Source organism: Pelodiscus sinensis, chromosome 2 (genome assembly GCF_052426305.1).
Source record: "Pelodiscus sinensis isolate ZL-2025 chromosome 2, ASM5242630v1, whole genome shotgun sequence".
Lineage (NCBI taxonomy): Eukaryota > Metazoa > Chordata > Testudines > Trionychidae > Pelodiscus > Pelodiscus sinensis.
Window position 1 is genome coordinate 172170424 of NC_143053.1, and position 19746 is coordinate 172190169.

General features: G+C 40.1%; 1 protein-coding gene across 3 annotated transcripts in view; it reads right to left on the minus strand.

Moving 5' to 3' along the window:
• SEPTIN7 (septin 7) overlaps positions 1-19746 on the minus strand; it is a 122517-nt gene that overhangs the window by 13831 nt on the left and 88940 nt on the right. For all 3 annotated transcript variants that reach the window (XM_075921751.1, XM_075921749.1, XM_089776548.1), the window contains 3 exons: positions 15270-15366; positions 10513-10564; positions 3953-4078 (listed from right to left, as the gene is read on the minus strand). In XM_075921751.1, coding sequence (XP_075777866.1) covers positions 3953-4078; positions 10513-10564; positions 15270-15366 — 275 coding nt within the window. The remainder of the gene's footprint in view (positions 1-3952; positions 4079-10512; positions 10565-15269; positions 15367-19746) is intronic.

Below are 19746 nucleotides of genomic sequence, written 5' to 3' on the forward strand. Positions count from 1 at the left end.
ACAAGAAAAATGGCTCAAGCATTGCCTCATTCCACTCCTGTTTTCAGGGATTTCCTTTAGCTTCACAGATGCGCTATTATCCCATCTTCAGGAAATCTGCAAGGTTGGTTTTGTCCGTCACAGCTCCAGAAATCATTTCAGCTACAGAGTGTAGATCAGGGCTACTTAACATGCGGCCCGCGGTGCAGTTTGAGTTTACACTGGGCTCAACACATGGCCCACGGGTGGGATCCTTTGAACATGGCCTCCACTGGGAATACGCTCCACAACAGCGAGGCATCTCCCAGGCGGGGTGAGCACTGAAAGACGAAAGCGGACGGGCTGGCTGTAACAGATGTGTATAGGGTCAGGGTGTTGGCATTTCTGGCCCCTGGCAGGAGGTGTCGGGAGCCCTGGGACATTGTGTGAAAGAAGCTATTTGCATATATATTTGCATGTATATGCAACCACACAGCATGTGCAGTGAGTATTATTGTGGCCCCTGAGGCTTCCAAAGTTGAATAGCCCTGGTGTAGATGTTTCTTAGTGATTGCAAAAATAAGTTTACAACTCCTGAGGGGAGGCACAAATGAAATGTATTTGTTTTCTTTTCCCCATTTGATGAAAGAATACATGGCAGCCAGATATGTTCCTATAGATCATCTTCCTATATTTTATTCTAAATCTGACAGGAACCAAAACTGCAGCAGCACAGTAAGCCAGCTCTAGAGTGGAAGAGTCTAGTAGTGACTGGTTATTAAATGAGCAAGGAATACAATGTCTGCATGTCAGAATTAAAGTGTTATTGTAAAACCTAAGTAGCTCCCAGAAAGTTTCTGTACTGAACAGCTGTGATGCGTTAATTACATTCTTTTCAAATCAGTACCTTGGGATGTATGGTCACTTCTCTAAGCTATGAACAGATCTATACATCTTGTACTCTTCTTGCTAACCCTGCGTATATTTCTACAAGTGCCCCCCCAAATTAAGAAAAATACCCTATTAAGTGATACTGAGATGTACAGTTGCATAAAAACTCCATTTCTTTATCCCCTTTCCCCCTTTAATAGTAAATGGATATAAATATTAGATTGTAACTGTTTAAATTTGTAGTGTGACTGTACTTATAAAACAGATGCTGTTGCTCTGTAGTGACAGTGACAGCCCATTTGTAACTAGTATAAAAATCTGAAACTTTTGCATTTTTCAAAAAAGGGCAAGGTAAGAATTTAAAGTAGGAATAATGTGAAGCAGAGTAGTGCACGCGCACGTACGTACTTAGACACTGGAGAGATACAAGGCAAAATGACAGTAAAACTTAATTTTCTCCATTGAAAAGGCGGCAGAAATCTGAGAGATGAGGCATGAATTAGGAAGAAACTGAGGTGCTAAAAGGTTATGGGCCTCTATTTTAGGATCTGGATTCAATCAGAATTCCTTTCAAAATCCATAAAGAAATCTGCCAGGACTAAACCAGATAACAGTAGCTCCATGTTGAATGAAACCAAGCTCAAACTGCCAACTATCTTTTTTTTTTTTAAACTTATTCAGTAATGAAATGCTAGTAGAATCCTAAATCAAAGACATCTGCTGCACAGAAAAGTATTCAGAAAGGTGTATTTATTAAATACATCTTGCACAAAAGACCAAATCCATTGGGACTGTCAAAGTGACTGGGGTTTTGGTGGCAAGAAGTGAAATACTGAGGCATGCTTCTGAAAGAAGACCACATCATCAGTACTCATCCAGACACTTGTGGGAATCGACACCACAGGGAACACCTATTCTGAATATGAAAGTCTTAGTGATAAATGTTTAGTGCTGCAAATGTAACTTTGGTTTTGGAATCTCTGAATATTGTACATAGAATATGTAGCAAGCAGCACACAAAAAAGTTTTTAATATTAAGAGCAAAATTCAATTGTATACTAAATTTGTAAGAATTTACAGTGTTCAGACTATGGGGGTTTGAAGGCACAGACAAGCAGAAATCTGCTGATGAGACAAAATGGAAGGATAATGGCGAGAGATCAACAAAACTTTGGCAGTCAAAGTACATATAGTGTCTTCTCCTTACTTAACCCTTATTGTAAAAGCAATGGTATTAAATCCAGTTATGTAACAAAATATGGTGCGATCAATTTCTTTTGTTTTTGCGGCAACATCACATGTCTTAAAGACTCCAGGTTTGTAAGACATCCACAAATTAATGAGCTTTATAAGTCTGATGGAGAAGATAGAACTCATTAGTCCAAGATCCTACCACCAATTCAAAGAGGATACACCCTCAAGTTTTTATACTTACCTGTATTCTCTTCTCATCCCTCTACATGCACAATTCAAACATCAAATCAAAATTATAACATTTCTCTTCCTCCCCAATTCTCTTCATAATCCCTCTACCCCGTGAAGTATTTTCTCAATAAAATACAAAGAGTTGATCTGAGCAATGAGCAGAGTGTGTATCCTAGTGTGGATAAGCCCTTACTGTGAAATAGCCATACAAATCAGACAGGCTATGTCTAGACTGCAAGCCTCTTTCGAAAGAGGCTTTTTTGAAAGGTACTTTCGAAAAAGCCTCTTTCGAAAAAGAGCGTCTAGACTGCAAGCGGAACTTTCGAAAAAGCAAGCCGCTTTTTCGAAAGAAAGCAGCGAGTGAGTCTGGATGCTCTCTTTCTAAAAAGCCCTGTTGGCATTCAAGAACGCCTTTTTTCGAAAGAGCACTTTCGAAAAAAGGCATTCTTCCTCGTGAAATGAGGTTTACCACCGTCGAAAGAAAAGCCGCATTCTTTCGATTTAATTTAGAAAGAACATGGCTGCAGTCTAAACGCAGGTGAAGTTTTTTCGAAAAAAGACTACTTTTTTCGAAAAAAACCCTGAGTCTGGACACAGCCTAGGTGACCTGTCCCTGCCAGAGATCAGGGATACCCCACACTGACAAATAACTATATAATTTTTAGACAGTAACTGTATAAGACCCCTGAACTCTTACTGATTCTATATTGCAATGCTATTCCAAGTAAAAAAACTAATGACTAACTCTCCTCATTTTTTAAAAACACTTGAAATAATTTTACACTAGCACCCTCAAACACATTACATCTTCACTATTACATAGATGAATATACAGAATTTTAAAACATGTACGGATAGCCAATAATTCTTGGAAATGACCATCTTTGTGTTATAGAAATAGAATAGGAAGGATAAATACATTTGTATTTTATGCTTCCATAATTTAAAACTAACTAGAATGGCATGCAAGTGCTATCATGAAAGGGGAAGAAGTTTTTAGGTCTTTGTTCCTGCTAGAGAGGTCAGAGGTAAGCATTACCTCCATGGGTGAATGGCTGCTCCAACCCAGCCCAAGCAGCCCCTGCCTACCCACATTTAATCAGTTAACCAGTTAAACATAACATTTAACTAGTTATGGGATTAAACAGGATTTTACAACCCTAGTTCCTGCACTAGTTGGGGGTTGAAATACTGCACTAGCTGCTTCCCTCTCACAAAGGGATGGATATGGAGATTGTTGTGTGTTGTTAACAAGCTTTCTACCATAAAAGGCTTTAAAATTTTTGAGCAAAATTCACTGAAGATGGGGAAGAGACGTGTGATTTTATTCTTGAAGTTATTAAACAGATAACTGCGTCTCCTCTTCCCCAGAAAGAAAGCACTGAGCACCAACAGCAAGAGAAACCAAAAAAGTCAACAATTTCTGCCCAGAAACAGAAACCTCAATGTCCAAAAGCTCTCAAATGATGAATATGCTTTAAAGATTCATAATGAACATTAAAACTTCTTGCTTGTCAACACACAAAAGTTGCATAGGTTAAGCAAACCCATGTCAATTAAATGTTGATGCTCCATTGTATTTAGATAAGGCCTTCATAAACTTTAGGTAACTCAATGAAATTAAGTAGAAAATACAGAATGGTAATCAAATGCTGATGCAAACTTAACAAGCACTTACTTAGTTAGCTGCCCTTTGTTTTTGTTGTTGTCAACTCCATTGTATGTTACAGCTGCCAGCTTTCTGCTCCTGTAGTTCTCATAGTGTACATTGTTAGTGACATCTTTCAGATCCTGCATATGAGTTCTGTGAATACAAGTACAGGTTATCAGCAGAGTTCATTCTCCATGAATATCAAACCATGTGAAGATCAGGTCACCTTCATTTTGCAGATTTAATAATCCAGATTTATTCTATCCTATTGAAGTAAAGAGAATTTGAGAAATATTTTTTATAAAAATTTTTTTTCCAGGGAAGCAACAATATATAAAGCCTATTGCCAAATTCTACATAACTAATTCAAACTGCTAATCACTAGGAACAATGGAAAATAGCCAGAGGTGGTTCTTTTTTATGAGGCCTCGTATTACTTTTCTATTATAAGCATATATGTCTTCGTTTCACATTTAATGAAAGATGTCAGGGTCACAGAGCAGCATTCTGTACATTGATTAGCATTTCAAAATGGAGAGCTTATTCATATAATCTACTTAGATTTAGAGATGGACAGAAAGGCATACTGTCAAATGCTCTCAAATATAATTTGTTCAGGAACTCGTCCTAACTGTAAGAGCTTGATCTACCAAATTTGAACTTGGGAGTTTAATTGCCATTCTAACAAAGAAATATTTTGATATCATCTGCCATAGTGTTGTGAATACTTGAAATGCATGAAACTCAGATGACTGTCTGGTAGACTGTATGCACCAATTCCAGAGTTTTATCACTTTAGTTCCTCGATGGCTGAAGAAATGCATGATGTGATGTTGTCTGTAATTGACGGACCTGATCAGCAGTAGAAAGTGTAAGCAAACATTGGACTGCTTAGTTCCAAAAGACTGGCTTCTTCATAGTATTCTTGTAGAGATCATTTGCCCTGAACTTTGTGAGGACCCATACGTGTCCCTTATTTCAATAGGGAACGGCATATTATGACAGTGATGGAGAGACTCCGGAAAAATGTAATATCTTCACACAGTTTGGAGGAAACCTGCTGGGGAACAGACAGTAATATGCCTAGACTGCTGTCTTGGTTTATAAAGCTTTTACAACTATCCCTTTAGAGCTCTGAGATGGTCTCTCATACTGCACTATGAAGACAGAAGCTGACAGGTGACCCAGCAATTAACACAATTTACCTGAGGACTGCCCTGAATCCTTGAGATCCATTAGAGTGAGAAATCTACTGGAAGGGAAGTACGCTCTGCCTGTCAGGAGCTTCACTGAATAAACAATGAAATCTAAATACTGTATTGGAATCAAAATGGACTTTGAGAAAGATATTTCGAGGCCCTGGCTGCCACACACAATGCTCTCTGACTGCTGCCAATACTTAATGGTACGATCTGCTCCTGATTAGTCATTCATCCAGATATGGAAAAACTAATATCCTCAAACACAGTTGGCAGCAACTATTGCCAGAATATTTAAAATTAATCCTGTTGCAGAAGATGGGCCAAAAGGAAACACCAATAGTAGTAGTAATGCTCATTTTTTATTAGAAATCAAAGAAATCTTGTGTGACTGGTGAATAGCAATATGGAACTATATATCTTACAGAGTGACAAGGAGTCCTGTGGCACCTTATAGACTAACAGATGTATTGGACTATAAACTTTCATGAGCAAAGACCCACTTTGTCAGCTGAAAGAAGGCTACCGTAACGTGGGACAACAATGGAAGCATAATAAGGACTTGCTAAAGGATAACTTAAAAGTGCAACATTGACATTGACACTTGGGAGGCACTCGCCCAGGTTTGCTCAAAATAGAGACAAGTACTAGGCAATGGCTTCCTGCATTTTGAATTTGCCCGTTGATATACTGAAGAGAAAAGGCACAGGAAGAAACAGAGACTGGCTTCTAGTCATGGTCAGCAGCCACTTCCTGTGCTTAAACATCTGTCCTCACTGTAATAGAACTTTTGGTTCAAGGACCAGCCTTATCAGCCACCTGAGGGTCCATAACTCCCATGGTAGATGATCACACTCAGGAACGAGTGATCTCCCATCATCATCAGTCTGAGCTATGCTGTCTACCTGTTCACTAATTGCCTCCACCTTCAGGGAATTCAGAGTTGGGTGAGAGAAAAACCAATTCCCTTGCAGGGACATAATAGTTTCGATACATTCTCTTGAATATAGGTGGTGTGGCTGCTGAGGATTGTTAGACAGTTTTTACCAGGCTCTAGAAGAGCTTTATTATCCAGAATGGTGATATTCGTTGGTATCAAAGTTCATAATACGTGTTACAATTTATGGTGGGATTCCTTAGCTTCTTTAAGGGAATCCATACTATGTTAGCAATTTGCTTCATCAGTTCCTTAAACTGTCTGAAGTCATCCTCATAGAAGCTGGCAAAAGCATTACAGCTTCATCAGGCAACAAAGAAGAAATATTAGTAAGACATGTCAACTCCTCTAGCCTTACCTATTGGTCCTCAAAGATTTTTTTCCTCTAGCACATCTGGTAGTAGTGGAGGTTGAAGCAAATGGACCCCTCTCTGTACTCTTCAGTGATGCGATGACATGGATGCTAACTGACAAGAGAACACCCACAGTGCTAGTAAACCCAAGAAGGGGTCCAAAAGGCACAGATGGAGGCCCTCATGTATACTTCTGCCACACGAGTGCTATTTGGGGTCCATTTTGCTGTAGTATTATCAGTATAACAGGAAGACCAGTGTGTACTAGACTAAACATGGAAAACCTGGACGGATGCTTGAATCTGAGGAGTCCTCCCCTGGAGTATGTGGAGGTAGAGAGCTGTTTGATTTGCAAGATAGACATAGTGAATGCAGTATTCTAGAAGACAGGAAGTCAGTGACAGTCTTGATGCTAAAAAAACCCTGCAGACTTATTAACAGAGTAACTCCTTAAGATATTTAAATTCTTGTGATGCCAAAGGTGTAAAACAGTGGGTGGAGCAAGAACATATGGAGCACAGAGCTTCAGTACTGATGCAGTTTGTGTAAGAGCTTGGCACAGAACAGGCTGAGTCTAGGATTCCCTTGGTATTGCAGGTATTTAAGTGGTCTTTGGGTACCAGTGACTATTCACTGCTGTGTATCTGCCTGTATAGGTATCCAAGCTCAATACTGCAAATGTCTTAGGAGACTCTTCTCCGCTGCAATCCTGACATGACTTGGAGCCTATCTGGAATTTTCTTTGGAACCTGGAGTCTTCATAGTCTTGTGTGTTATTGACAGATTTTATTGGTGAGCTACTCATTTACTGCTGTAGAGAAGCAGATATCAAAAACTGCCTTTGCTGAGTTCTTTGATACATAGCACTGACATATGCCTACATCTCCAGTAGCATGTCACTGAGGATAGGTTACTAGCAGTAACTGGGAGGTCGTCTTCTTTAGGATCTGAAGCTGGTGACAGGATTTTCTCTGTTATCAAGAGTTTAAACTTGAGCTGCCTATTCTTTGGGATCTACCCTTGAAGGAAGTGCAGATCCTGTTTTAGTAGGGGTATAGGTGTTACCCAAACAGTGTAGGCACTGTGAATGGTCTCACAACAAGAGAGGTACTTTTTGAATCTCAGGGAGCTTGGCATTTCAGAGCAAATTCATTACAATTTGACCCCACTGAAGGGAAACACTAACTATCTATCTATAAACATTTTATATTTTATATAATTTTGAAAGGATATAAGAAAAGGACTAACAACTGTAAACAATCTATACAAACTAAATTCTAAATATTCGTAGAGAACAGGCACAGTTGTAGACACCATCTCAGCCACAGATGGTGGAGAAGAAACTTAGCCCACACAACCCAATACAGCCTCTGTAAGGGGCACAAGGATGAGTGGGGCACAGATGTAGGCTAGAGAAGCACTACTACAAAAATCTTCAATGCATTGGCACACATGAAGTAGAGCACCCATGGTGACACTACTTCAAGAACTGCAGCATTCCAAACAATAATGTTGTAATATTCTTTAAAACAGTGTATTTTGTTGGTGAACTTGTAAATGAAGACCAATTCGACAGTCTTATAATAATGCTACATTCGATCTACCTCAGCATGTGTCAGGCAAAAAGTTAGAGTTCCAAGCACAAACTTGACTTAAGTTTCCACATTACTTGTGTGTCCAAGATAAAGGTCAAATACCAACTATGGATGTGAAAGTAACTGTATACACAGTTACATGCAGGCTCCTGGTACGTGCAGGGAGCTAGCTTAAAAGCCAGCTCTCCATGTGCCCCAGCACCCACAAAGCTCCTTCCCCCACTACCCCCAGCACTGTTGCCTCTGTATCAGAGGCAGCAGACCAGGGGGAGCAAAGGAGAGGAGAAGAAGGTGGGAGCCAGGGCACTTGCTGAAATTTTCAGCGGTTACATGTTTACTTAATTAACTGCATTTAAACACCCGTAGTATCAACCATCCATAGCATCCATTCAGCAGCTTAAAGAAAATCCTCTGGAGTGAAGCTAAGCCAGGGGTCCACAGACTGGATCCAGCTTGCCCAGCTGATAAGCAGAGCATGCACACTTATAGCTGGCAGTGTGTGTTCAGCTGCCCCTTCCCCCTCACCTTGCTCTGTCCTGCAGCCAAGCTAGCTATGCAGAGTGGGGGAAATGAAAGGGAAGTGCTGAAGTCAGGACCGCATCTCTACAGATCAAGAGTCAGGAAGAGGGAGACACAGTGGAGCTGCTCCATTCTGAAGCATGGAGTGCCTGTCTTAAGAAGCAGTACACGGATTCTAAAGCATGGAATGGGGAAAACAAAGCAGGACAGCTTTCCCTGTCTTAGAGACAATGCATAGCTTCTCAGAAATGTACTCAGCAACGGCAAGCACACATACTCTGTGTCACTAACACACAGTATCACATGGTCTCTGTGACACACACAATCTATACTGAAGTCTGTTTCTCATGCAGTGTTTTTTACACTCTCACACTTTCTTTCTGTAGCTCAAAATCCAGCCCCTCTGCCTGAGGCCCTTCCCTTCTAAGGAGTAGGGGGAGGCACCTGGAGTCAGCTTGTGACCACATACCAAAATTCATGAAGTGCTTCCTCCCTGCAAAAATTGCCACCCCTGAGCTAAGCTGCCAAACAATAATCGTTATAAATGACTGGGAAATCTAAAACTGCCCATGATAAAAAGGCAGAGAGACTCAATCACCTCTTAACGCCGGGAACGTGGAAAGTATCCATTCTGGAAGTAGGAAACTAAATGCCTCAACAATATCACATAACTACAAACAGGACCTGACCTGTCTGTAGATTTACCAATTTTCAGAAAAAATAACAGCTTAGAGTTGGGCAGGCAATACATCAACATTACCATTTGCTCTGAATTTGTTTAAACAAAATTACACCCAAGAGTAGGTGTAAGTTAAATACATACATGCATACAACAGGAATTAGAAAAATTCATCAGTCCAGACCTGTCCCTTACACTATATTTTTGTTAAATGTAGCTAATACTTTGCAGATCCTATTTTTGACTTTACACATCTTCCATTATTTCTCTTGGAAATAATTTTTATAATTAGTTTTTGGTTTATTGTCAAGTCTATTTTTTATTCAATTTAAACTCTGTTCTTCAAGGACAGCACTGTTAATTAGTATTGTACTGATTTTTGTGGGGTTAGAAAAAACTTTCAAGTGGCCAACTATGTCAGGAGGCTGAAAAATATTTGTTTACTGTTGTTCCTTGTTCTGCTACATGATTAAGGTTTTATTTTGCAATAAAGGGCTAATTGTAAACAAATTGTTAAAAAGCTGCTTATTCCACGAGTATTCTCTGCATGCACTAAAACAGCATAGAGGAACCATTAAGGAATTCTCAATACTAACTACTAAGGTTGAAAGTCAGCCCTCTCACACATCCACAATTTCTAGTAACTTCAACAGGAGTAGCATATTTTGAATCACAAGTGACAAAACTCAGGCCTTGAACTTTAATTGGAAAAAAAACTAATAAGCAACAGAAACAAAGTTGGCTTTTAATTCAGAATTTCCTTACTGTCATTCGTTCCCCAGAGGCTTACTGTAGTATAGCAAATTTTTAAAAGGTTAAAATGTATTATATACTAAAGTGGCTACTATTTTGTGTCTCTGAATTACTATTTTCATTTTCTACATAATTCTCTGCCATTAATGTTTGGATGGAAACAATGGGATAAGAATCTGATACTAAACAGTATGGATTGGTACAAGAGTGCTAGAAATTCAATCTTGACCTATTTAAAACAATTCTATAAATATTTAAGGGACAAAAGCAAGATTTCCACTGCCAATTAGCCTCCAGAATATATTTTTTTCTCTCTAGGTCAGGTAGCTGTATTTCATTTATTGTGACTGATGAACAAGTCATGACACATTATGGGACTTCTATTCTTTTAGTAAAACAGAAAGCAGGTGCAAATGTTGAATACCGACAAGAGTGAAATATGTCCTTTAAAAAGGATATACATAATACAAGGAGATGGGAACTTACGTTCTCTCTCAAATATTCAACTGAAGTCCTTTAATAATAGGTATGCAATTTTCCACATAAACTTACCTTATCAACATGTTCCTTAGAATTGTGAAGTCACAGTGTTCACCATTTTCAACTGTAGATACAGGGAGAGGAGAAAAGTAGAACATATATTGAGACAGCAGAACCAAAACTTTTGTCATACATAAGGGTATGGATGTAAAATCCCAATCAGTTAACCGGTTAAACATTAGGTCAACTAGCCCTAGTTGTGTGGGTCTGGCTTCTAGGGGTACCAGTTAATCTTGAACATACTTGAGCAGTAATATTTCCATGTTTTATTTTATATATTTATACACACACTCACTCACTCACTCCCATTTCCCTACATGTTCCACTGTATTTCTTTTCCAGAGAGTTTTATACTTTCCACTGCAGACTTTAACAAAGAGCTTTACAGACATACAAAACATATCACTCAACCTACCAGTGAAATGCAGTAGCTATTGGACAGTATGTAACATTTCAGAAGTTCAGGACAGAAATTGAAAAATAATTTCAAAATGAAACAGGTGATTTAAATATTTTAAAGTTGGTGTCACTTATTTTTTTCATATCTATTCTTACAAACAACATCTAAGGTAACTAATTGAAAGATGAGAGAATGTTCTAAATTATCTGTGTACTTAAACTAGCTAAATAAGGGCTGTTTAATGTACAGCTTCCTCTACGTAGCAAAATTTCCCAACTTGTTTAAGTCTCAGTGCAACACAGAAAAAACACATTTATGATCTCAGAATAAAATGTGATTATAAAATAAATTAATAGGAATTTGGGGGGCAAATATAGTACTTCAAATGATATTTTTAAAAATTACTAGATTTCAAGTTGATAATGTCTCTATGAAGGTAAAAAGTAGTAATCACAACCACATTTAATCATGTTCTGAAACATACATCCACATAGATAATGGCAAAGAGCCTCTCAACCCTGTACTATCTAGAATATGTTACAAGTTTAGATTGCATTTTTGCATGGTAACATGTCAAAGTCAATTTTAGAATAGAAGTGACACCAAATTTGATACCAGGAGAGTTCTGCCAATTTAACATGTACAACAGTTAATTTTTCAATTTAAAATGTCTGAACTTCAAGACATTGTAAAGGTATACACACAAATTGAAGAATTTTAAGACTGTACGTTAACCTCACCAGAAAGAGGGCAAGAGAATCTGCACAGCTTACTAAACTAATTTTTTGAGTACCAGTGTCCTGATTTGCCTACTTCCTCCCAAATAAGACTCCAATACCCAAAAAACAAGGTGCCATCACACCCATCACATCACCTCTTCTGAGAACAAAGTCTATCAAGATCAGAAAAATCCTGTTTTAGAATGTTGGGTATATTATGTACATTTACTTTAGAAAGACAATCAAATTTTAATTTCACCCAAACAGTCAAAAGATCTTAAATAAAAAGGAACTGTAATGTGAGGCAGAATCCTACAGTAAAAGACAAATTTAGCACAATAGATTGATAGCAAATCCCCTTTAAAAAACTTGCCAATTTACTAAAATCCCATATAAACACCAATGCACTCTTGATTTCCAATGAAGAATTACAATTCAAAGCACAGAAGTACCCACCAAATTTTATGCTAGAATTGCTGATTTTATCTTTATTACTAATTTACACAGTTTGAAAACCACAAGCTTGTATACCAGGGGTGAGAAAGATGCATCCCAGAGGCCGGATCTGGCCCGCCTAACAGTTGGATCTGGCCCACAGACTGCATCTGACCACTTTATTTATAACCAGAGGCTCATGCCACTGAATTTCCAGGTGGTGGCTCAAGGTGCAGGATCCTATTTAAATAATTCACGATTGAGGCAAGTCCTTTAAATAGCCGCAGCAACCTGCACAGCTCCCAGGCAACAAGTTAGCGGCAGAGCTGGGAGCCACAAACCCTTTGCTGTGTTATTAATTCAAAGTCTTCATCCCCAAACAATTCTGGAGGGAGGCTAGTCCCCAGCCCCTCCCCTTCTGCCACAGACCCTGCTCCTTCTGGGGGTGGGGTGGAGTGGAGCTGGTCCGTGACCATGTACCAAAATTCATTAAGTGAATTTTAAAAAAGTGCTCTTCTGGGCTGTAAACTGACTATTTAGACATTATATAGAGGATCTCTAACTCACAAGATGCAGATCATCAATTCTCAAGTACATAAGCCTGGTAAGCAACTAAGATGGAAATTAGATGTAGTTCTTTGCTGGTGAATCTGAAGTGTGGCTCTATTTACAAAATCTAGTATCTGGTGAGGCTGTGTTTATAGATGAGATGTAAACCATGGGTGAATTTCAACAGGACTGGAATTTCAGCAGAGCTACATAATGACCTGAGTGGTCACTGTTAATGGTTCCAGAATAATTTGCAAACACTGGATAAGACCAGAGTTGTTACTTCCCCTTCCCCTCTCCTCCATCTCCACTTGAATATGGGCACTCAATGGATTTAGGTTAGTTCCAGTTTGCACTGTGATCAGACAGACATTATTATCCAAGACCAGAACACAAACATTACTTTACTTAGATCTTTCTCTGCACAAGAATATTCTACAAAATTGCACTCCTATAATGATTGATCCAAGACATCAAGAGTCTCATTTTATCTTTAATACGTATTTAAATATTCAGTGGCTGAGAAAAATTGAGGTCATGCACGCCTCAACCTGTTGTCTTTGCTTATGGATCAGAGAACTGTGAAAAACACTGAATGATTTCTCCCCCCAGACTGAAAATAGTTAAAAGAGTGGGAGGAATAGGGAAAGAATGGGGGACAGTGGTATATTCTCATGAGGCCAGATCAAGGAGACAAGTGACAGATTGGATAATTATAAAAGTTTTAAAAGCAAAGAATTTGACTATTTAAAATTGCTAAACTAAGAACCTTAACACCTCCCCCTATAATGTTCTACTGCAGCTGGTTTATACTCTTCTCCAAAACCCATTTCCTGTCAGACACGCACTTCAAAGAACCACAGCACTTCCTTTAGCATATTTGTCCATGCTGAGCTATTTTGTTTAGTATTGTGTCAGCTTGATTCACACTTAAGCAGCTTTAAAAAATGTTGCATCATATTTATGGATCAGACAATTATTGTGGTAAACACAATGTAAACCAATCTATCTGGTCACTCCAAAACATATGCTGCAGGTAACTGCACACAAATACTAATCAAATATATAATAAGCCTTCCTTTAGCAAAGGCAGCTATTGAATCCTCTGGTTTTGGTGCACCACATTTATCATGAATACAGAGAGTAATAATGGTATATAGCAGACAAATAATATTATATAATTATAAACACCCAGTTAGCCTCAAGTCCATACAAAAGCAGTAAATGTATACATATTTCCACTTACTACAGGTACAAAAAGCAAACATAAAACTTTAGACTTTATATAGTGGAGAACGCATTTTAATTTAACCACCCAAATGCCATCTTTGAAATCCATGAAAGATGAACTTTCAGCACTCTCAACTCCAAGGTCAACAGCTTAAGGAAAAAACAACAGTCTAGCAAAAATAAGACGAACGGCCAGGAATTTAAAGTTGTATTTATTCAAGCCTAGATGATCTAACAAACATCCCTAATGTGAAAATCTCTGGAAACAAGAGGCTTGGAAACTGATAGTTTAGATAATAAACCATATGGGCATTTCTGCAACACTGAAATGGAAATGAGAGTACAGGCAGTCCCAGAGTTACGCGGATCCGACTTATGTTGGATCCGCAGTTACGAATGGTGTTTGCTCCCCGTCTCCCTGGTCTGCTGCGCATCTGGGCTGTCCGCTGCCTGCATGCTCCGCGGCTTTGCTCCCCATCTCCCTGGTCTGCTGGTCTCCAGCAGACCAGGGAGACGCGGAGCAAAGCCGTGGAGGACCCGGGCGGCGGTGCTTCTCAGTCCGCCGCCCGCATCTCCCTGGTCTGCTTGGGGGGCGGGGGGGGGGGGGGGGGGGGTGCGCAGCTAGTACGCCCCACCCCCACCCCCGCCAGCAGACCCGGCTTTTCTCCAGACGCCTGTGGTAGAGCAGCTGGGGCGTTGCCGGTTGGTCCCGCAGCACCCCAGCTGGACCACCCGGTTGGACCAACCCGGCAGCACCCCAGCTGCTCTGCCCCAGGCATCCTGATTCAGCCACTGCTGGTCAGTTTCAGCAGCGTCTGACTTGGGGATGCCTGGGGTTCTTAAGTTGAATCTGTATGTAAGTAGGAACTGGCGTCCAGATTCAGCCTGTTGAAACTGATCAGAGGCTGATTCCAGGAAGCCTGGGGCAGAGCAACTCTGCCTCGGGCTTCCTGTAGTCAGCCGCTGGTCAGTTTCAGCAGCTGCTGAAACTGGATGCCAGTTCCGACTTACATACAGATTCAACTTAAGAACAAACCTACAGTCCCTATCTTGTATGTAACCCGGGGACTGCCTGTACTAGTAAACAGCTGAACATCAAGCATAATTTTGTTTATGTAATGAATTATGAACAGAAATTAAAGACATACTGCTGTTTAATTACAATTCACTGGAAGAAACCTCCATGGGTCTTGAAGAAATTATTCACAAGAAAAAACGTATCTTTCATAAAATGTTTTAATTTTGGCAAGACTGCATTTTTTTCCCGAGGCTGAAAACCGAGGCTTTAGAGAAAATTTGCAGGTTTTATTAAGTTTTCTGTGCAAATACTTTAAATTAAGAAGTTAAAATGTTTGAAGCAAAGATTGTAGATTTGTGTCACCCAAGCATGCACTTACATTTACTAGGAATGCTACAAATACTGAAGAAAAGCTTACCTTCTGCAACACCCCAAGGATACTGCCTTCCTCGGACTCTCTTGCCATTGACTTCAATGATCGTATTACTACCTACGACAGCAAGTGGTAAACGGTCCTAAAAGATAAAAAGTAGTATGATTTTTCAATACCAATATACGTCTTCTGCCTAAACATATTGAAACAAAGCATAAATATAAACTTGATACAAAAAGTGGAGCTTTATTATTCTGTAATCCAGCTCACCAGAAGTTCAGGGAAGCTTGTATTATTTTAGAGTGATTTTTTTCCAGATCTGAAATTCCCTGTATTCTGATTAGTCTGTAAATCAGATACAAAAAATAACTCAATAGAGATTTTAAAAGTCATATAGAATGCAAATAGTTTACTAATTAACAAATGGTTGTCAGCTAGTCTGAATACAGGGTTTTTGGTCACTGGTTATTTCTCATCCTTTACCATGATCAGAAACTTCACTATTTTTACTGGCTACTAGTGTTTGACTGAATCTTGTTGTACACAACTTCTGAGCTGACTGCCATAAAAATGACTGCCTTGGCTAGTGCAGGAGAATTCAAATTTAATAGCTTTTCTCTCCACCTCTATTCTGCTTAAGCTAACAACGGTCCTCTCCAGTTTATCTATCAAAAGGATCTGTGGTTAGAGTCCTTAGATAAACAGACCAGAGCAGCCTGTTAGCAGTTGTCTTAAAGAGGGCCAAAATAGTGCTCCGCAAGCTAGCAACACTCATCACCAGATCAATTCCTGTGTAGGTTTGTGTTTATCCTGAGAGAATCCTAAGACTTCCCCATTCCAAATCTGTTCAATACACAATGAAAACAAAATTACATCTTTTCTAGGAAGAATAACTTTGTTAAACCTTGGGGAAGAAAAGAAATATAGCTAGGAAAATGGACTGAGGAAAACAAAATATGATGAAATGCACTATGAGAGGAGGACTAAGGGTTTTCAATTGTTTAAAAGTTTGAGCTTGCCACAGTGAGGGGCCCTTTTCAGTTTTCTGCAGCTATTCAGCCAATTGCAATTTTAGTATACCAATCATCAGAGGGTGTTTCTATATAACTCTATAACTAAGTGTATCCCGGACTATGGAAAACTTATGCTCTAGACTCCAAATTTATTCCTTATTTTTTAAAAATAGCTAAATTATTCTACAACATTGGTTCAAAACAAAGGTATTACTCAAGTGGCCTTGACCACTGATTTACATTTTTAAATAAGGGATTTAGCACAGGATAGTTACTACATTCAACAGGAAATGTTTTTAAAGTAATTATTTGTATTATGGTAGCACTCAGGAATCCCAAATAAGGTTCATGAACCCTTGCGCCCAAGGTACAGAAAAACCTAGAATGCAGCCATTGCACCATAATTCACAAGTCTACATCAAGCAGGTGGATGAAACAATTACCATAGTAGGAATGGCTTGGGAAAATGTGGAATATAGGCAGTAACATAAGAGTTAATTAAATGTATATTGACTAGTGCAGTCATTCTAAAATTTACTTTTAAACAAAGTATTAGTTTTAATGAGCTTGTGAATAATCTATCTCCAAAAAGGGGAAAGTCATTCATTCTAACATAAAACTGATCATTATTCTCTTAGGGTGTGTCTAGACTACATGCCTCCATTGATGGAGGCATATAGATTAGACAGATAGGCAAAGGGAAAAGAAGCCGCTATTTAAACAATCGTGGCTTCATTTAAATTTACATGGCTGCCACGCTGAGCCGACAAACAGCTGATCAGCTGTTTGTCAGCTCCACACGCTAGTCTGGATGCGCCGCGCCGACCTGAAAGCCTTTTATCGACATCCCCCTTATGCCTCGTAGGATGAGGTTTACAGGGGATGTCGATAAAAGGCTTTCATTTTGACAGGGGAGCGTCCAGACTAGCGCCCGGAGCCGACAAACAGCTGATCAGCTGTTTGTCGGCTCAGCACAGCAGCCATGTAAATTTAAATGAAGCCGCGATTATTTAAATCGCGGCTTCATTTCCCTTTTTCGAATACACAAATCTACATGCCTCCGTTGACGGAGGCATGTAGTTTAGATGTACCCTTAGATAAGCTTGATATATACTGGAGAAAGCCATTCAACACAGCATAGAGTTTTCAACTTTCATGACAATATCTAGTCTGTTACAGTACTTCGTTGTTGTGTGCTTGCCTGTCTGCCATCTTCAGAACGGAAGTTTATAATGTGGGTTGTTCAGGGAGCCATTCAGTGGCCTGCTAAGCCTCTACTACAACCTCTAGCCAGCTGTCCTTCCATCACTAATCCCTTAAGAATTACTTGACAATGGGTGAGGCTAATTTAGAGAGAACAGGGTTTTTAAAAGCCAGTTCACAAACAACCAGAGGAGCTAGTGAACAGGAACAGCAAGAAGGGGAGGTCAGTGAGAGAGCTGTCCAGATGGAGGAGGAGCAACTATGTTACATCGTGAGCTTGCTTGCTGTTATGCCACCTGCTTAATTGAAGTTTATAGTGGGGTCTGTTGCTGGGGCTGTGTGCTGAGCCTAGGGTGAGAGCTTTCTAACAAGTCTCTAGCTTGCCATTCTTTTATAGGCAGAATCCCTTGACAAAGTTGCAGGTCCAACTCAAGAAGAGGGGTTTAATAAATGAGCTTGTAATTGACCAGATAGGCTAGTGAAGACAGGATTTTTGCAAGAGGGTTTAGACAAAGTGAGAGCACCAGAGACACCTAACAAACATTCTCTAAATTAGGACAGTAACCACCCCATCCAAAATAAATACACAAAGAATAACTAAACCCTGCAAGATTAAAAACAATGCAGGCATAAATCAAGCAACAGAGTGGGGTTACGGATCCAGTTTATTGCACTGACTGCAACATTTATATTTTTTCTGCTTTGAGGGCTGGTGGCATGTTTGTGCATTTGGTGTGAGCAACCGATGGCCCTCAGCAACTAAGTAAAAGGGACTGACAAAAGTGACTGAACTAGAGGCACTTAAAAGACAAACTGGTACACAGTTGACAGCCTTTGTGCTGTTGGAGGAAAGTCTTGAAGAACATCATCAATCAGGAATGAAGGGAAATGATCCCATAGTTGTAACCTCCTTCCAGAAGATGCCATGGCATCCTCTCACACTGAGGATACCCATCTGGGGACAGGCAATAGTGAGGAGGGATTTGATCATTAGGAGTGCATGGTCAACTGCCTAATGAGAGGGAAGACTGTAGATCATCCACAGCCCAAGTATTTTTTTTGCCATCTGACCTGGGAACCTCTGTATCCAGGGGAAGAATCTCTCCCTCCAGTCCTCCGTTGGAAGTCCCACTTCTTTCTACCCTCACCCCAAAGGGATGCAGCCTTGGGAATTACTGGCAGGGTCTGGTATATGGCTACAGGAATGGTTGGGCTCCCCTACACTCACTGTGGCAGCAGGAACTGCAGGAAAGCACAGTGAGTGCGGTGAATGCACTCTGTTTCCCCACAGCTCCCACTGCTGCAGTGAGTGCAGGGGGGCCCTACCTGTGCTGCCACCCTGCGCCAGCCCCTCCCCTCAGTAATTCCCAAGGCTGCATCCTGCAGTGAAGGGAGCTTGGGAGAAGAGGTGCAATGGGGGAAGGAGGAACCAGGTTTGGGGGAAAGATATGGAAATACCCCTTCCCCTCCTCCTGGGCACAGGGACTCCTGGGCTGGATTGCAAACATGCTCCAGCAGTAAATGACTCGTAGGCTGAGAGTTTGAGACCCATGCTGTAGATCTTGAGACAGACAGATAAACTTATGTGCAGTGCTGGCGAGAAGCTAGTGGCTGTAGTAGATCAGTAGTTCTCAAACTTTTTGGCCCATGGCCCACCTGGCTCAATGCAACCCTTTCTGTGGACCACCAGATGCTCATGGAAACTAGTCATTAATTACATAATTACGCATGAGCCATTTTGCTAGTGCTGCAGCTAGGGAGAATAGTTTAATTTAACCTGTAAGAAAGGAAATATTATTAAACAGCCTAGATTAAAGGTCTAGAAGATGTGATCTATGAAGGAAGACTGGAAGAACTGGGCTTGTTTAGACTGGAAAGGAGAAGACAGAGGGGACATGATAGCAGTTTTCAAGTATCTAAAAGGGTGTCACAGGAGGAAGAAAAATTGTTCTCCTTGGCCTCTGAGGATAGGACAAGAAGCAATGGGCTTCAACTGCAGCAAGGGAGGTTTAGATTGGACATTAGGAAAAAAGTTCCTAACTGTCAGGGTGGTTAAACACTGGAATAAGATGACTAAGGAGGTTGTAGAATCTCCATCTCTGGAGAGATTTAAGAGTAGGTTACATAGACATCTATCAGGGATGGTCTAGCCAGTACTGGGTCCTGCCATGAGAGCAGGGGACTGGACTCGATGACCTCTCAAGGTCCCTTCCAGTTCTAGTGTTCTATGACTAAACAGATAAACTAATATGAGAAATCAAAGTGCTTAATCAAACTTCATTTTAAATACAGTAAAATATTAATCT